The 18,611-nt window shown below is 42.2% G+C and overlaps 1 protein-coding gene across 1 annotated transcript in view; it reads left to right on the top strand.

Annotated features, from left to right (window-relative positions):
• Positions 1–16,614, top strand: part of GCNT4 (glucosaminyl (N-acetyl) transferase 4) — a 75,688-nt gene extending 59,074 nt beyond the window's left edge. The window contains exon 4 of the mRNA XM_029575071.1: positions 14,431–16,614. Coding sequence (XP_029430931.1) covers positions 14,432–15,802 — 1,371 coding nt within the window. The 5' untranslated portion in view covers position 14,431 and the 3' untranslated portion in view covers positions 15,803–16,614. The remainder of the gene's footprint in view (positions 1–14,430) is intronic.
• Positions 16,615–18,611: the final 1,997 nt, after the last annotated feature.

The raw sequence follows: 18,611 nt of genomic DNA, 5'->3' as shown, positions 1-18,611 counted from the left end.
ACAAAAATTTAAAAAAACCCTACATTTCCCAGAATGAGTTTCCTCTTAATACAAATCAATGGACATGACTTTATACACATCGTACAGGAGAGGAAGAAAAAATCACTTTCTAAATAAAATAAGATTAGCTTTTATGGACTAAACTACATAAAAAGATTAATACAGCTTCAGTGCTGTCAGTTTCTACTTAATTTGCTCAAAAGTAAAATTAACAAGTATACTTGAACAAGTGCCTCAATAATGCAAATAATCATTATTTTTCTTTAATAATAATATACTAAAAACAGTATTTTAACAGTTCTGTGCAATAAAGGTATTTAACACAACAAGCAAATCTGTTATATAAATATATAATTACACATTTATAAATGCAACAACCTGTGTCACTGACAAAAAACTTGAATCAATTATTGTATTTATCAAGATAAAACTTGAGTTATTTCACATACACATATACACAATACTTAATAATGAGCTAGTAACAGCATAATAAGAACAGTTTAAAAAGAATTATTTAATTTAGACCCCAAAATTGATTTTGTGCCAAAATGCCAATGCGTACTTGAGGTGGCAGTATCTCTCAAAATTCAAAACTATTTAGATTTCTTCAAACTAACATCTGTATTCCTTATAACTAAACTCTTATTTTCTTATTAAAATAAAAATTCATTAGATCTCTGGAGAAGCAAAGCAAAATATAGACACATCTAAACTATGATAGCAAGGCCTAAAGCCAGCAATGTTTTTTCCTCTGTTTTGTCTTCTCATGAGAGATGTCTTACTAGCAAAAACATTTCCCAGGGAAGTTATTCTAAGCATATGGTTTCATCTCTCCTGATCTGTAGCTGTCTGATCTAGGGACCTTATCTGTTGTTTCAAATCTGAACTTTGTGTCAGTCCACTCTGATGTTTTTTTTCTGTGACCAGGTAAAAGATACAACATTTCCCTGACTTTCTTTCCTGCACTGTGTGGATTTTATCAACACACGTTCTAGGTCTGTCTGTCTTATACATAATGGAGTAGATTTTAAAAGGTTGTGCGCAGGCGCGCACATGTACACCCAATTTTATAACTTAGGCACAAGCAAGTTAGAAAATCCAGGGTCGGCGCGCGCAAGGGGGTGCACAATTGTGCACCTTGTGTGTGCCAAGCCGCGCAGCCTTCCCCCGTTTCCTCCCAGGTCACTCCGAGCGGCCTGTGAGGGAACTTCCCTTCCCCCTAACCTGACCTTCCCACCCCTTCCCCTAATCTCACCCCCCCCCCAGCCCCTACTCTAACCCCCGCCAAAATTTTGTTTTACCTTTTGCGCCGGCTGATTGCCAGCACGCGATCTCTGACACAACGGCAAATAGCCGCTATGCAAGGAGCCGCTGACCCCGCCCCCCCCCTTTTTTTTGCAAGCCTGGGACTTACGTGAGTCCCGGGGCTTTACGTATGCCGCCGGGCCTTTTGAAAATAGGCCTGGCGCGCGTAAGGCCGGTTACGCGTGTAAATCCTCTGGATTTAGATAGACAAAAGAAATTGACAAGGAAAGAACACGTCTTAGAAACAAGGTAAGGGGGAGAGACAGAGAGAGAGAGAAAAAAACAGGATGCCTGAGGAAAAAAATCTGGAATAAATTGGTTTTCCAGCTTGCTAAACAAAGAAAATGACAAACAAGTGTCAAAGCCTAATTTTCCTGGATACCAACAGGAATATTTTTACAAGGTATCAAACTGGATTTTTACAAACTATAAGGTAACTCAGGCATGCTATAACATATCTTAAAAAATAAATTCAAAGCTTTTCTCTGCTATAGTCGGGTAGCAAGTTACAAGTTCAGGGTTTTTATGCTAATGCTTACAACTTCAAGATTGCTAATCTTCACTTGTCGGACACTTATGGGTAAATTTTAAATGGGTCACGAGCGTAATGGCCAGACCTTGCGCGCTCTGCTTGCATTTTCAAAGGGGCCTGGCCACCGTGTAACCCCTGTTACGTGCAGAAATGCCAGGCCCAAGGGGAGGGGCAGGGCTCGAGGCGGCAAGTACAGCGCCCATTTACCGCTGTGCTGGGAAAGGGACTGCCGGCACATGCAAGTTGCTTCTGCTGTAGTGGTGCAGTAAGCAACAAAATAAAATTAAAAAAAAAAAAAGGTAGGAGAAAGGACTTAATTGGAGCGGACTGGGAGGGAACTGGGGAAGGCCAGGATGCATTGCAGTGCGAAAATTGCAGAAGTCCCCCCTTCTTGTGTATGCCGCCCGCACACACGCATGCGGATTATAAAATCCGGCACTCATGTGCACACAGCCCCTGGATTTTATAACGTGTGCGCCGGGAAGCGTGCGCACCTTTAAAAATCGACCCCTTAGTTACCAAGCTATGCCGGAGGGTATGCTTTTTGTAGAACAGAGCACACTGCCCACATCATGATGCTTACTAGGGCAGAATATGAGAGCACTGAAAACTGAGAGCTGTATTGAATCTGAATATCTTAGAACAAGCTGAGAATTTCTATAATAATTGAACTGACTGAGAACATACACAGAAACATAGAAATGACTGCAGAAAATTACCAATTGGCCCATCTAGTCTGCCCAGCAAGCTCCCACACTTATTTTCCCATACTTATGTGTTTCATCAACCACCAAGTACAGGGCCCTTGTTGGTAACTGTTTGTTTCAAATTTCCTGCCATCCCCTGCCATTGATGCAGAGAGTAATGTTGGAGTTGCATCACAGGTGAGCTTAAGGCTTAATGGTTGAGGGTAGTAACTGCCGCATCAAGCAAGTTACCCCGATGCTTGTTTACCCAGACTGCACAGATCCATGCCGGTTGGATGTTGCCTGAATGTAAATCCTCTTTTCCACATTGCTCCCTGCCGTTGAAGCAGAGAGCAATGCTGTATATGCATTCAAAGTGAAGTATCAGGCTTAATTGGTTTAGGGTAGTAACCGCCGCAATAAGCAAGCTACCCCATGCTTATTTGTTTACCCAGTGTGTAGTTCAGTCCTTGTTGGTTGTTGTCTGAATGCAAATCCTCTTTTCCACATTTCCCCCTGCTGTTGAAGCAGAGCACAATGCTATATATGCATTCAAAATGATGTATTAGGCATAATTGGTTTAGGGTAGTAACCGCCGCAATAAGCAAACTACCCCCACGCTTATTTGTTTACCCAGACTGTGTAGTTCAGTCCTATTTATTGATCTGAGATGTGTAGTGCCCATACTTACTGAGAGCTTTTGTTCATAATGAACTAAGAATATCTGTATCTTAAAACTGAATCTGGATCCTTAGCATCTAAAAAGAGTGTGCCAAAAAACCTTTTTGCCTTTCTGTAGCCTCTCAGGTCCAAGTCAGGGACACCTCTTGATATTCAAAAGGTTTATATTGAGCTAAAAAAAACAAAACCCAAATTGTTATGGCACAAAAGTACACTATTTCCAGTGCTACTTAATACTAATTAACATTGTTTCTGTAAACAGTACTATCCTACTTGCATTCCCCACAGATAATTGTTACCAGTTTTGTGAGGGGAAATAGCTCTGGGTGGTAACAATGCTAGAATATGAAATCAGGCTTGCAAACGAAACCAAATCATTTTTGAAGACCAAAAATTCTCTTAAATCTAATATTTTATCGTAAGGACTACAAATACTACACTACAGCACTAATTGGATTATAGCATATGATAATTATACAGAAATTTAGATAGTTTGCATTCACTAAGGATCTTTAGAGATAGGATATGTAAACAGAAAACAAGGCTCTGCTGCTTATTTTTTAACTAATACATTAGGACTTACTGCTTCTTGTAGGATCAGATGAGTGAAGAGGTCAGGTGATCAATCTGCACCCATGCTTGCTTCATGATGCTAATGAAAGTGGTTCCTTCAGATTTCTTCTATCTTGTTCCCTGCCTTATACCTTTTTGGCAGCATGTCTCTGACAATTATGGGTGATTTCATCATTGTCAATCATGGATCACATTGCATGCACTCTGGACAGAGTTACTGTGACTTTCACCCAAGATGTGTTTTGGCTATGTGAAGAGATGTGTCTCCTTTTGTTTTGATAAAACCGGAGGAAAACAGGAGTATGGCAAATGGGCTGATCTTGGTTTTTCTCACTAGCATCAGCATTTTTGTAGTACTTTGTTTAGGGTTGCAGAAATTAGCATGAGTTGGAACAAATGTCAGTATGACCTTTCACAGAAGTTAGCATGAGTTTTCTTCAGCCTGTAGAATTAGACCTGGAACCTTATCCAGTTTATTACATGCAAAATACTAATTGTCACAAAACCATGCAAACCACAACAAAGTGACATACAAAAAGAAATGACAATGATTAAGCATGCGTTGAATAACTTATTAAATCTTAAGACAACAGGGAACTTACAATTTTGAAAGTACAAATTATATTAATAGTGTAGTTAAGCAGGTAAATTACTGGTTAGATTGATGAAAAAAGAAAAAGTTTAGTAACTCAGATATTTTATCAAGGTCAGCGCTTGAATTCAGCCCCATAGATAGCCAAGGCATTTGAAGAGTATTATAAGACTTTGTATTCCAAAGGCCCATATTGCGTTAAGTCACATGAGGCATTTTTCAAGGGGCTTGTGATTCCTTAATTGACGGAAGATCAACGTCTGATGTTGGACATCCCCATTAAAGAATTTGAAATAAAATGGTTACTATTCAGTTACAGTTGATAAAATCACCTGGGCCTGATGAATTTGACTCAGAGTACGACAAAATTTTATGTGATTTTATATTATATTGCTTGAAAGACTTGTTTCAGGAGGCAATGAGTGTATGCGACTTTGCAGAAGGCCATAATTTAGCAACTATTGTGAGGATCAAAAGTGGACCAATCTAAAAGGAGCAATCATCAAGGCAACTAATCTATATGTCAGAAAAGTAAAGAAAATGAAAATGAAACCTATCTGGTTCTCAAAGGAGGTGGCTGACAAAATAAAAGCTAAAAGAACAGCATTCAAGGACTATAAAGGATCCCAAAGGGAGGAGCACAAAGAAAAATATATGGTACAACTGAGAGAGACGAAGAAAGTAATCAAGACGGCAAAAAGTCAAGTGGAAGAAAGGATTGCCAAAGAGATAAAGAGAGGTGACAAAACATTTTTCAGATACATCAGAGAAAGAAGAAAAGTTCAAAGTGGTATAGTGAAATTGAAAGGTGAAAAGGATCAATGTGTAGAGAGAGAGACGAAGAAATGGCAGAAATATTAAACAAATACTTCAGTTCGGTGTTACAAGAATAACTGGGCAGAACTGATAAGACAAACTGGTCCTTCTCTACCATCATCTACTCTTTGTTTTATCTAATATAAAATGCTAATCTTTTAAGACTACTGGTCACTTGTGTAACTCCTCCTTGGGACACACAAAAATAAAGTGTGTCTGATGCTGTGGATTTCTGATCCTGGCTTCAATCTCTGTTAAATTCAAAATTCACAAATAAATCAAGTAGATATTGGCTGGACCTGGTCCAGAAGCAAGAGCTATATTCTCTCATACTGGACAGGGAAAAGTTACAAAATGCTCCTTTTTCCCCTGTGGCCATCTGACTGTACCCCTATAGCAGCAACCTTCAGTCTTCAATCCCTTAGGTAGGAGACTCCACATACCTGGGATTAAGAGTAATCAAAGTCTCACTCACTGGATTATGTTGCAAAAATTATAATCTTTTATTCTTCAGGAGTTACTAGCAGTCAATTCACATTAATTAAAAAAAAAAATCACCAAAAGGATAAATCACAGGAATCCACAGAAGAAATAAGCAGCACAGCAAAAACACCAAACTATTACATTTTTTTTCCATTAATACAGGGTTAAGATGTTTATCTGGTTTTCACACATCCCACATCACTCTTCAGTCAAGTACTTATCAGTACTCACATTTCTTCTCGCAATTCTTCTCTGCAGTATATTTCAGCAAAATTCTTATAAATTCTCACAAGAACATTGTGGTCCATAATTGCCCTAGTTGCCATACCTTGAAGCCTAGAGTTGGTACTCCTGATTCCAAGGTGGCATGGCCTTGCTAGGTTGGGTAAACTAGCAGACCCACCAGTTACCTCTGCTGAATATCAAATGTAATCTCTCAAGCTTACTGTAGAGGATCAATCTCTCGGGGTTACTGCAAAGGATCAATCAAGCAGTTCAATATTTTGTCCAAACATTCAAATATTTTTCCTGCAAGAGGAGCTCAGTTTATGACAGTTGGTACACTCTGAGAACAAACTTGTATTGACAAAAGGTACACTTGCCCTAGGGGTTCTTCATAATACCCTTTCTTAAAGAAGCAGCTAAGAACCATGCCACACTCTTCCGTAATGGAGAAATTTCAACATAACCAAAAGTAAAAGTTAAGTGACAAACTTTGGATTAATGTAATGGGACATAAACTTAGTGGCAAAGGATCTGATTTGGGGCCTGGATGACACTTGATATTATCATTGTCTTGTATTATCCCATTAAGCTCAAAGTGTTTGTTCAGGAAGGTGCAATGACTTTTGAACAGCCATGTGAAGCACAAGAGTTTCTGGAACTGCTGTCAATTGATTCAGAGTTGCAAATTTAAGGCAGTGTCCTTAAACTGTTTTAAATTAATGAGCCTTTCCATCTGATGGTTACTGTATGTGACTATGAACTTAGACAGAAGCTGTAAGACAAATAGTGTGAAATGGGATGTGAACTTAGCAGCTTCTGGCCTTTAGAAAAATAGAAACCAAGATCAGGTTTAACGATTCTAGTTGGTATGTTACCCTGAATGCACCTGAGGCATTGACGACAGGAAGTATGAGTTGTGATGAATAGTTGTGTTTTTATTGTTGTTCTTTTGTCAAGAGATGAGTTAAGCACAACTTTGAAAGAATGTAGTTTGCCATGAAACCTAAAGATTCTGCCTGCTTGTTTTAAGAATTACCAGAAAGTGATTACATGCTGAGAAAATTAAATGATGAAAAAATACTTGTAAATGCTGAGAAACTTGTAATCCAACCTGTAAAGAAGGTTTGCAAAAGAAAGTAATTATGTGCTGGGAAAGACTTGCATGATGTTAAAAAATATGACAGGAGTCACACCTCAGTTTGAGAGTGTGATGTACATAATCATAGAAACATAGAATCATGACGGCAGAAAAAGATTGTATGGCCCTTCCAATCTGCTCATCCACTCAATTAATTTAGCATTATAATTCTCATCACTTTCTTAGAGATCCCCTGTATTTATCCCATGCCTTCTGGTATTTAGATATTGGTTTTGTCTCCAATTCCACTGGGAGGCTGTTCCACACATCCACCACCCTCTCTGTAAAGAAATATTTCCTGATATTACTCTTGAGTCTACCCTTTTTTAACCTCATCTCATGACCCCCTTGTTCTAGATCCTCCATTCCATTGAAAGGCTCACTTCCTGTGCATGGAAACCTTTGAGATATTTGAATGTCTCTATCATATCTCCCCTATCTCACCTTTCATTTAGGGCAGGGTGTGGCCAACTTGTGGCTCAGGAGCCACATGTGGGTCTTTCATGTGCAAAATGTGGCTCTTGCCCTCTGGCAACTGAGTAGCAGGCCAGAAGATAGGCACTGGAGTAGGAAGCACACAGGTTAGAACATAGCAGAGAAGAGCCATTCTGCTCCAGCCTTTCCTCCCCCTCCTGACGTCGACAGTGCTGCTGGTTGCTGCAGAGACAGAAGGGAAGGGCTGAAGCAGGGATCAAAGGGTTTCCTTTGTATATCCCTGCTCTACTACTCACCCTGCTTCTTCTCCCTGCCACCCCCCCCCCCCCCCCAAAATCTGCAATCAACAACAGTGGAGGAAAGGATGGGATGGGTTTGGAGTTGATAGGACAGCAAAGAGCAAGTCAGCTCTTTGCTCCAGCCCTTCCCATCCTGTCCAAACCCCCACCCCACCTGCTGCCTGGTGTAGTGTGTCTTCTCTGGTCTGCTGGCTGGAGGTGAAGGGCTGTACACTGCTTCAGGCCCAGCAGCTCAATATGCTTCCATGTCATGCATTTGCATGTTGAGGGCGCTATTAGGTGCCGCGGGTTGGACGCGCGTTTTCCTCCCCTTACTGAATAAGGGGTAAGGGAAAACGTGCGTCCAAGAGCAGGCTAATAGTGCGCTCCGTCAGAGCGCACTGTACCGTATCGGCCTGTTAGAGTTTTGTTCAACCATCCCCAATGATTCAAGTTCAAAGCCCTCCCCTGCGTCGGAAGACGTTGCACCCCCCCCCCCCCCCTTCAGCAGGTGGACCCTATCTGTACTCGGCAGTCTTTGAAGCATCATCCCATGATCCAGGAAGCCAAAATGCTCTTGTTGACACCATTTGTGCAGCCAATCATTTATCTCCAGAGTGCAAGCTTCCCTGCCTGGGTCTTTATCCTTGACTGGGAGGATGGAGGAGAATGCCACCTCTGCACCTATCAGCTTTAGACTCTCATTCAGAGCCATGATGGTCTGATCTGTACCTGGCAGTATCATCCGTGCCAACATGGTTAAGTAGCATCGGATTCAGGATTTTTGGCAATCTCTCCATAACCGGCAGACGGCACATTTCCCGGGACAGCATGTCTGGTCAGCAGATGGATACCACCATGCCCCTCAGAAGTGGTATATTTTGAAGTACGCATATTTTTAAACATGCGCACGCGATTGAAATCACCAGTTAGCCGATACCTTTACCAATTCACCCAGTCCTTCTCCAGGTTATCGAGACCCTCATAGTTCTTTACCCTGAACTCCCTCCATTTCACCCAGACCTCTTACCCAACCAACAGCAGACAATAGATGAGTTTGATACCAGTTTCGCTAGATAATTAACAGGTATAAAATTGTTCAAATGTTGGCTAATGTATTCACATAAATCTCTTAGAAAATAGCAACTTCCTTGATCCCACCACGGAATGCCCCTAGACCACCCCTTTTTTTTGCAGAAATAAATGTGTGCGCAAAATCAGAAATACGCATATACTTTTGCTGTTTATAAATAAATAGCATACGCATAAATGCAAGCTACTTACGCCCGTATATGCTAATTGTATGCATGCAACTCCTCTGAAAATTCACCACATATTGCATTGCTTAACACTATTTGTTAACCTGTTTTAAATGCTAATGAGCTGCTTTTCAGGAGTTTTCATGTAAGACAGCACATTCATATTTTTATCGCATCACTGCATATTAACTCCATATTAACATTTATGCAGGCTAAAATAGCATTAGCACATAGTTAATGCTGCATTAGTCTTAATGTACTTTAGTTAATGTTTGCCGTATATCGAATGATGAGGGATGGTTCCTGACTAATAGGACTCACAGTTTTGGGAGATGTTTGATTGGCAAGGTTTGAAGTTCAACAGGGGCTCTGAATTGCTGGCAGTGCCATCCTTCTCCTGCTGGTTGGTGAGACAACACAGAGGTTTCTATTGTAGAAACTGTTCGGTTGTCAGATCTGCGAGCAGCAGAAGGAAGTTGGCACCGTAGTAGCTCAGAGCCTCCATCAGGCTCCGAACCTTCACAAATGAAAATATTTTACAATCTTAAATCCTCCAGATTGACACGATGTGTCTCAGGTTCTTATTTTGATTCATGATGCAACAAAAGGTTTTTCATAAGAGGCCGACAGTGTGGCAAAAATACAGCGCAAGCCAATATCTTGTACCTAGGCAGATAAGAACATAATGGCCAGATTTTAAAAGTGCTACATGCACTGGGCCTATTTTACGAAGGCCCAGCAAGGCGCGTAAAGCCCCGGGACACATCTAAGTCCCGGGGCTTCAAAAAAAGGGGAGGGGGCGGGGCCAGAGGCCTCCGGCACAGCAGCCATTTGCCGCTGTCAGAGGATCACGTGCCGGCAGGCTACCGGTGTGCGCAACGTGCGCCTGCCCAGAGGCAGGCACAAAAGGTAAAATAAAGGTCGGGGGGGGGGGTTAGGATAGAGCTAGGGGGCGGGAAGGTTAGGGGAAGGGGAAGGGAGGTTAAGTTAGGGGGTTAGGAAGTTCCCTCCCAGGCCGCTGCGAAATCGGAGCGGCCTGGGAGGGAACAGGTGAAGGCCGCGGGCACCTGTGCGCGCAGGGTGCACAATTGTGCACCCCCTTGCGCACGCCGGCCCCCGATTTTATAACATGCGTGCACCTGCACGTGCATGTTAAAAAATCGGGTGCCCATGTGTGCACGCCGGGTAGCACGCACATGTGGACGCCTGTGCGCAAGTTCTAAAATCTACCCCATAGTTTTTAAATTTTCAGTAATCCCTAAGAACAAAAATACATGCAGCCTCCTTTCTCAGGGCACTCCCTGAAACAAACCAGGAGTCATTTTGAGAAGCTGCAGAGCACTGATGAACTCAGAACAACTCTGGATTCTCCAGTAGGGGGTAGTATAATACTGCAAGACGCAAAGGGATCGCTTACAGTCTCTCAATAAAAGAAGTCCACAGAATGGGTGTTTTTCCAAAACAAAATATACCTTTAATGAAGACAAAATCCAAAAAAGTATCAATATTATGAAAACTAAAAGATGCGGTTTGTAGCATTCCAAAAAGGCACTTTCTCCTTTAAGACCCCAAATGAACTAGAATCTCCTCTTCTCCCACTCAGAACTGGTATCATTACACCTGGCTGATGCACTCAGCCTTTCAGATAAGTCTTCTCCTCCTTTGGGACTTGGGAAAGTTAACTCTCCAAAGCACTGCTTGCTGAGCGGCTCCTGGTACTCAGTCCATCCCCATGAGGACACAAACCCCTTTCAGAGTGTAAAAGAAGGACAGCGAGGCCACGGCCCTGACTGCCTCTCTCCAACTTCTCCCCACGACACAGACACACACTCAGCTCTAACCCTCAAAACTAACTCTGCACTCTTGGAACCTCCCAATACGGGAACTTTGTGCATTTCACACCTACAGACCTTTCTTATCCCTGTGCTGAAAGCCCATAGGGGCTCTGCATCCAGGTTCTCAAGCCACCTCAGTAAATCGTCAAGAAAACGGGACCTGCTTTTATTTCCAAATGAGTTTCTTTCTCTCTTAGAACCCCATGTGGAGCTTAGCAAGTCCTCTTCTCCCTTTTGACAAACTGACCAAATATCTGGCTGGCTAATACGGCAGGTCCTTGAACACGTTTCCTATACACAGTGACTGGGTGATAACATTTCAAGATCGCTGACTGCAGTTGAATCCCTCCTGGAACCCACTCCCAGCAGGTAAAGAGAGAGAGAGATTCATGGGGAGCATACCTGGGAACATTTGACTTCCAGTCACTCTGAGATTACCATGGATTAGGAGGGGGGAGGGCAACTGCACAGTGGGACTGGATGCTCACAAATTTGCTCTCATAAACACTCTTACATGTTCACACTTACTTTCACTGCTCATTCTCTCACATGTCCATTTACACCTTTACTTCTGCCATTCTCCCACCATCACACACTCACTCACGTCTCTCCCTCTTCCATACACCAAGCCCACTCACTTTCACACCCATGCTCACTTGCACTCAGCTCTCTCCTACTCACCTACATACACTCTCAGATCTCTTCTTCCTATACAAATACACACTCACTCTCACAGACATGCTCATTCATTCTCACTACCCCCCCTTTCAAAACACACTAGCAACAGCAGACTCTAACTTGGGCTCCTGGAGCAGCAATAGCAGCCTCTTCCTTCTCCTCCTGTGCTGTGGAAGTGGAAGCTGCCTGTTTCTTACTCCTCGTTTGATGCACGGGCAGGAAATCGCAATGTCGATTGGCCAAGGCCAACAGGATGGGGCGGGCAAGTGGCTGGATACAGGAAACAGGCTATGCAGGAGCAGGTGGTGTCACGAGGATGCGATGTTAAGAGTTAAAAAGGTCCTGAGATGGTAGAAATCACTGTCGAGTTCCTCCTTTTTCAGCCGTGCATGACTAATGGCGTTCCTTTCTTCTTTCTGGGTCCAGGCAGATTGGTTTTGCTGCAGCACCCGGAGATTTCCGGTATTGGCCCGGAGACCCGGTAATTCTTTTAGAATTCCGGAGTCTCCGGGCCAGATCCGGAGAGTTCCCAGGTATGATGGGGAGCCACAGCCCTTGCTGCCTCTCCTTAGCTCCACTGGATGATGTCTCCTCCCACTGGTCTGTGGGGGTCGCCTTTACAGCTTTCATCAGAATGCCCCAGGCAGCCTCCCAGTGCTGGAACCTTCCACATCATTTACAACTAGTGAGGCCTAGTCACCCTTACATACAATTTCAAAACATTATAGGATTAATAGAAATAGTATTGATCTGGAAAACGAAATGAGATTGTACAAAAGAGAATCCAAAGAAAATTTTACTGATATTCAAAATGTTCTAACCAGCAAGTGAGTTCTGCCACGCTGAATGTTAAACAGAGGGAGGGCACTTTTCAAAGGCATTTCTGCAGTTAGTGTTTCACCTGCAGAAATGGCTTTTACAAAACTACCCAACCGATGTGCATGCGCTCTATTTTGTGTATGTTTACTCACAAACTGAGCAAAGGCGTTCCTGTGAGTTTCGAGGGGTGGGGGGCAGAGTTACATGTATACTTTTGTATACCATTTCCCCAAACTTTTCCATATACATAACAGCAGGTGTAATTGTGATTGGGTAAATGTGGTGGGATACTTTTCAAAGCAGACTCAGGCACATAGATTTGCTTTGAAAACTGATGTAACTTGTGGACATATATGTTGCATAGCTTAGGCGGGCTGTTATACAATTAACCACACATTTTGAGCCTGAATTATGCGGCAAATATGCTCGTAAATTATACACCCTGTATGAATGGCCAGTGTTCTCCAGGGTTGGGAAGTGGGGCCGGCGATTTTACATAAATCACTGCAGCAAATGAAGTCTATCTGAAGCTTTCGCTTTGAAATCCTGCAGTGCCGCCTGTTAACATTCTCCTGAGCAGTAACATTGATTTGATAAGCAATAGCAAAGGAACAGAATCTCCGTGAAAGAGAACTGCTTTCTATGTATTTCTTCAGCTTCCCTGACTTCTCGTTCCAAAGGCATTAGGCTGGCTCCTTTGTTCTGTCACCACTCCTCATACAACCATGGGGCATGGGGTTCACGCCCAGAGATCAGACAATAGAATCCCATGAAACTTTATTGCTTGTATATGTTATGTCAAATGCTTCATCAGAAAATATTAAAGCGTTCTTGTAATCATTAATATAGTTAAGTCATTCGTGCAGCCAGGGCCAGTGTAAGGGTATTGGGCGCCCTAGGCGACCCTTGCGCTACCCCCCCCCCCCGGTCATGCCCCCTCCCCCGGTCGCGCGCCCCCTACCTGTTTCGGCTGCTCGCAGCCCTGAGAAGCCGCGAGCGGGATACGCCCTGCTTGCGGCACCACGTGGCTGCTCTCCGGCGCCCCCTACGGCTCGGCGCCCTAGGCGAGCGTCGAAGTTTGCCTAATGGATGCGCCGGCCCTGCGTGCAGCTCTTCCATTCCAGATGGTGCTTTGCATGGAAATCATTCAAGTGGTCTAACATGGTGACTGCACTATTTTACTCTGGTAGTACTTTAAGGACTTGAATTTCTAAATGACCGACCCAGCCACTGTATATTCATACGTTCTCATTCTCCAGTTTTTTCTGTCCTTTATTTCCTGGCTACCCTAGCCCCCAAGTTCATTCTCCCTGTTATTTGTATCTGCGCTTCGGCCTTCCTGTTACATGGTTATGATCAGTTAATCCCTAAGTTTGATGTAAACCGGCCTGATATGAAGCTTGTCATGAAGTTCGGTATAGAAAAATGTTAAATAAATAAATAAAATAAATAAGCGGCTTACATGCATTAAACCCTGTTTTATGCACATAAGGGGCACTCAGGAAATCAATTAGGGTGTTGTGCATTAACGCCCGGATTTTAAAAGCCCTGCGCGCGTGGCCGGGCCTTGCACGTGCCGAGTGAATTTTCGAAGGGGCCTGGCCACACGCGTAAAGCCCAGTTTGCACACAAGTGCCGGGGCTCCTCAAAGGGGCAGGGTGGGGGGCGGGACAGGTGAGGCCCTGAAGCAAGTTGTACAATAACAACAAAAAAAAAGACAACCTGTAGATTTTTAAAGTTAACTTATGCGCTTAAGTTCTTATGGGTTCACGTAGACTTTAGCCTTCTGTGGGCCTTTTGAAAATTACCATCTCCATGTTTAAAAATATTTTTTCTCTATTTCTTATAATCCTCCATTTCACTCTGGATCTTTAAGGCCAGGTAACTCATCTAATTTTTGGTTGGAAAGCATGCAGAGGCTGGACAAAGAAAGGTGCAATATAACCAAGTGACTTAAAATATTTATGGCAGCTAGACCTATTAAAAAATGCATTTGCAATGCGTTCTCTCTTCTATTGTTTCCAAGAAAATTCGTGGGCATTGATATTCAGTTTATTGGAAGCTAACAGACATTTCTCTTTTTATCTTCTTACAGAATGAAGCGGTATAAGTTATTTTACAAATATTGCAGACGACGGAAGGTTTGCTTTCTTGCATTGCTCATGGTGTGGCTGCTCTGTGTACTGAAGCTTTTCAAAGTAGAAAGATTGGTGTTCACTCCAAAGGAAATTTACTTGGTTGAGCCCAAGCTAAGCACCTCTACCTATGTTAAAAACTTGTATGGCTCTCATAAAAATAAATCCACATTGAGAGTTAACTGCTCTCATATATATGCACAAGACCCAGTTGAGATTGGTAAGACTTTAGAAATAAGGAGGAGGAAGATAATTGATCTAGAAGATGAGGATGTTGAAGCAATGACCCGTGATTGTAATGCATATCATAAAATTAGAGGATATCACCTCAAAGTTGTGACTTGGGAGGAGAAGAACTTTCCGTTAGCTTATTCTTTAGTCGTTCACAAAAGTGCTGTGAGCGTTGAAAGGCTCTTACGTGCAATCTACAACCCTGCAAACTTGTACTGCATCCATTATGACCAGAAATCTTCTGCTGCTTTCCAGGCTGCTATATTAAGCTTAACCAAATGCTTCAAGAATGTTTTCATCGCGTCTAAGCTGGAGAGTGTGACTTATGCACACATTTCCAGGCTCCAAGCTGATCTCAATTGTTTGTCGGACCTACTCAAGTCATCTGTTCAGTGGAAATATGTTATTAATTTATGTGGGCAAGATTTGCCTTTGAAATCAAATTTTGAATTGGTTTCTGAGTTGAAGAAGTTGAATGGAGACAACATGTTGGAAACAGGTAGGCCAAGTAGCATCAAGAAGGCACGATTTCAGTATCAGCACACACTTGGGAAAATATATGAAGACTCTGACTATTTATCACTGCCTATACAAACTCTGATTTCTAAAGACCCACCACCTCATACTATTGAAGTATTTGTTGGCAGTGCCTATTTTGTGTTAAGTCAAGCATTCATCAAATATGTTTTTGACAGTCCCCTAGCTAAAGACTTTTTAGCTTGGTCTGCCGATACATATTCTCCTGATGAGCATTTCTGGGCAACCCTTGTACGTGTGCCAGGGATTCCTGGTGAAATTCCAAGGTCAGCACCCGATGTCTCAGATCTAGAAAGTAAGACTCGTCTGGTCAAGTGGAGTTACCTGGAAGAGTACCTTTATCCTCCTTGTACTGGCATCCACCTTCGCAGTGTTTGCATCTATGGTGCTGCAGAATTAAGATGGCTTCTAAAAAATGGACATTGGTTTGCCAATAAATTTGACTCTCAAGTAGATCCTATTATAATTAAATGTTTAACAGAAAACATTGATGAACAGCAGTGGGAGTGGTTTAAATTGTCTTCTGAAGAGTATTTTATATATGGAAACATTAGAGAATTTTAGATGTAAATGTTCCCAGTGCATTGACAGCACTGTATTAGTCTGCAAAAAGCAGCTTATTAGTCTTACAAGCTGTATGGGTAACTTAAATAATATCACCATGTTTGTGGCTTTCAAGACCATTGTTATGGAAATCATACTACTCTTGAAAGGTGATTTTCATTTTGACAGGACTACCTTGCCACACCTTTTTCTTAGAAATGGTGACAGCTTGACTTCCAAGAGCAAGAGGAGGCCATTTAGGAAGCGACTATGAGAGTTTCACTTTTTCTGTAATTAATCTGAATGTGCACAAAAAGGTTGACCCTGTTTGCTCAGGCCTCAGGGCTTTGTGGTGAAGGGGATCTGGATTTTAATCCCCCATCTAATGGGCTGGGCAAGCCTAGGTGCTGCAGAGGAGGCATCCTCGGATCCAGGGAGGGAGGGAAGATGGTGACCCCCCCCCCCCCCATCACCACCAGCTAACCAGCAGTGCTGAAGGGTTTCCTCAGAGGTGGTGCGTCTCCAGGCCTGGTGCCAGCAAAGGGCTCATAGCTACCTGGGAAAGATCTTCTGGAAAGGAGTGGGGACTGTCAGAGACTGCAAAGACTACTAGGGAGCAAACATTTTACAAAAGTGAAATGTGAAAAATAGGTGAGAAAAACTTGTTTGCTACCTCAGAAGGGTTCAAAGAAATGTCCAAATTCTAACAAAGCCAATGGACACATAAAGACAAATAGAAAAATGTACACGGCCGGGTTTTAAAAGCCCTGCGCGCGTGAAATCCGAGCTTTACGCTGAAGTAAATTGTGAAACAAAGGAAAAAAAAGAAAAAGGTAGGGTTTAGGGGGTGGGGAGGAGAGGGGAAGGGAGGGGAAGTAGGGGAATAGGGAAGTTCCCGGAGCGGACTGGGAGGGAACTGGGGAAGGCCGGAATGCATCGCCGCACAGAAATAGCAAAAGTCGTCCACCCTTGCACACGCCACCTGCACATGTGCGCGGATTATAAAATCTGGTGCATGATTTTATAACATGCGTGAGCCGGCACGCTCGCATCTTATAAAATCGGCATGTCCATTATAAAATCTATCCCACAGGGTATTGGAAACTCAGGGAACAAAGTGGGGGTTTTTTTTCCAAAGATGAGTTTAAGTTTTAAAAGTGTGGAAGGTTTCTCTTGTTTTACATACTATATTACAAATAGTAATTTGACAGATGGGATGTCCTCTGCTGGCCCTGCCTGTGTTTTTATTTTCCCTTTCAACTCAATGTTTGTTTTCCTAGGCGTCTATTCTGAAAAAGTAGTGAGGCAGAAGTGCAAAATCTTGGGCCCAAAAGTTAATCTTTGAGGAAGAGAGTGAAATATCACCCAAGTTCACCCAAATCTTTCTTGCCTCTCAGGCTGAGTGTCCGCAGTTATTTGGCTCTTTACATCCATGCATCATTTAGGCCATAAAAGTTTCCAGATTTATGAATATTTTTTATTAAATAGTAGAGACAACCTTCTGCACTGAAAATCTTTAAAGCTGACATTTTTAAAAAAAACAAAACACCTTTTAGATGCCAGAGACTCAGATTTCGTAGGTGAGCAGTCTTGGAAGGTGTTATATTATTTAGCTCTGTTGATGTCCCCACTTCCCATAGCATGAAATTGCAGTATTTGGTTGAAAGAATTATCTACTAGGGATCATGTCTAGTGCACTGCTGAGCAGGCTCGGTGTTCAGGTTATCCACAGTGAAAATTCATGCAATACATTTGTATAACCTTTGCTTTAAAAGGTTCATTTGCATCTTTTGGTAACCTTGAGAGTTCTCGAGGACTGCATATGGGAATCAGTGGTCTTGTGCTTGTTTGTTTCTAGATGTACCAGGTGCACAATACAATTTGCTGCTTTCATTTGAGGTTTAATCAGGGAATTTTACTACAAAGTAAATGGCAGGTGCAGATTTTTTTGTAAATATTGACTACAGTTTAAAGAATATTAACACTTTACTTACTATTTATTATGTCCGGGTTATATAAGAATGACCGTGCCTAATATTTGTGTATTGAGGGGGGAGTTCTCATTTGTTATTATCACAATCAGAGAATACAGTGTACGCAGGACAAGGCTGGAGCCACAAAGGGGAAATTATCCATTCCACGTAACAGCAATCACAGAGAGTCTACTGTGTCTAACCTAAGCTGTTCTACAGGGAGTATTTAATATCAGCTTTTTGACAAAGCTGAGGTTAGCATCCTCTTTTTGATTCAAGTGCCAAGGGTGCTTCCCTTACTTGAAATATTATATTGTAAGAAGTTGATATATAAAACTTGGTGACTGTCACTTCTTAAGTTAAGATTTCTAACATCATTATGCCAAATAACTAAAATGAGATTTTTTTAAAATTAGAAAGCCAGAATTTTTTAAGGTAAAGGACCAGAACTGCCAAATTAAAATTAGTAGGGCAGTAGGATACATTCTAAAATTCCTCCTATTTAATGTGTGTGGGAGGAGAGAGGTTTGGAAGGAGGATGGGACGATTTGATATGCACTTTATATTCGCTCAAAAAGCCGCAGCATATGATAAAGATGGTTATCCACCTCACCTTTTCTGCTGACCAGTCCATGCACAGAGAAGAGATGTACAAGACCTGACCTTTTAAGAAGCCGGTGGCTTTGGGGATGCATAATATGTGGCTTTTAAGTTATTTTTTCCTAGATTGAATATGAATTATAGCCACCTAGCATTAAATCTGTAAACCGCTTCAAATGCCAAAACAGATTCTTTAATTTTTTAAAGAACGTTATATTATTGGTCCCCAAGAAACAAGAAGAAAATGTTATCCTGCT

Source organism: Rhinatrema bivittatum, chromosome 1 (assembly GCF_901001135.1).
Source record: "Rhinatrema bivittatum chromosome 1, aRhiBiv1.1, whole genome shotgun sequence".
NCBI classification, from domain to species: domain Eukaryota; kingdom Metazoa; phylum Chordata; class Amphibia; order Gymnophiona; family Rhinatrematidae; genus Rhinatrema; species Rhinatrema bivittatum.
The sequence above is the reverse complement of the archived record's forward strand: the minus strand, read 5'-3'. Positions and strand labels throughout refer to the sequence as shown.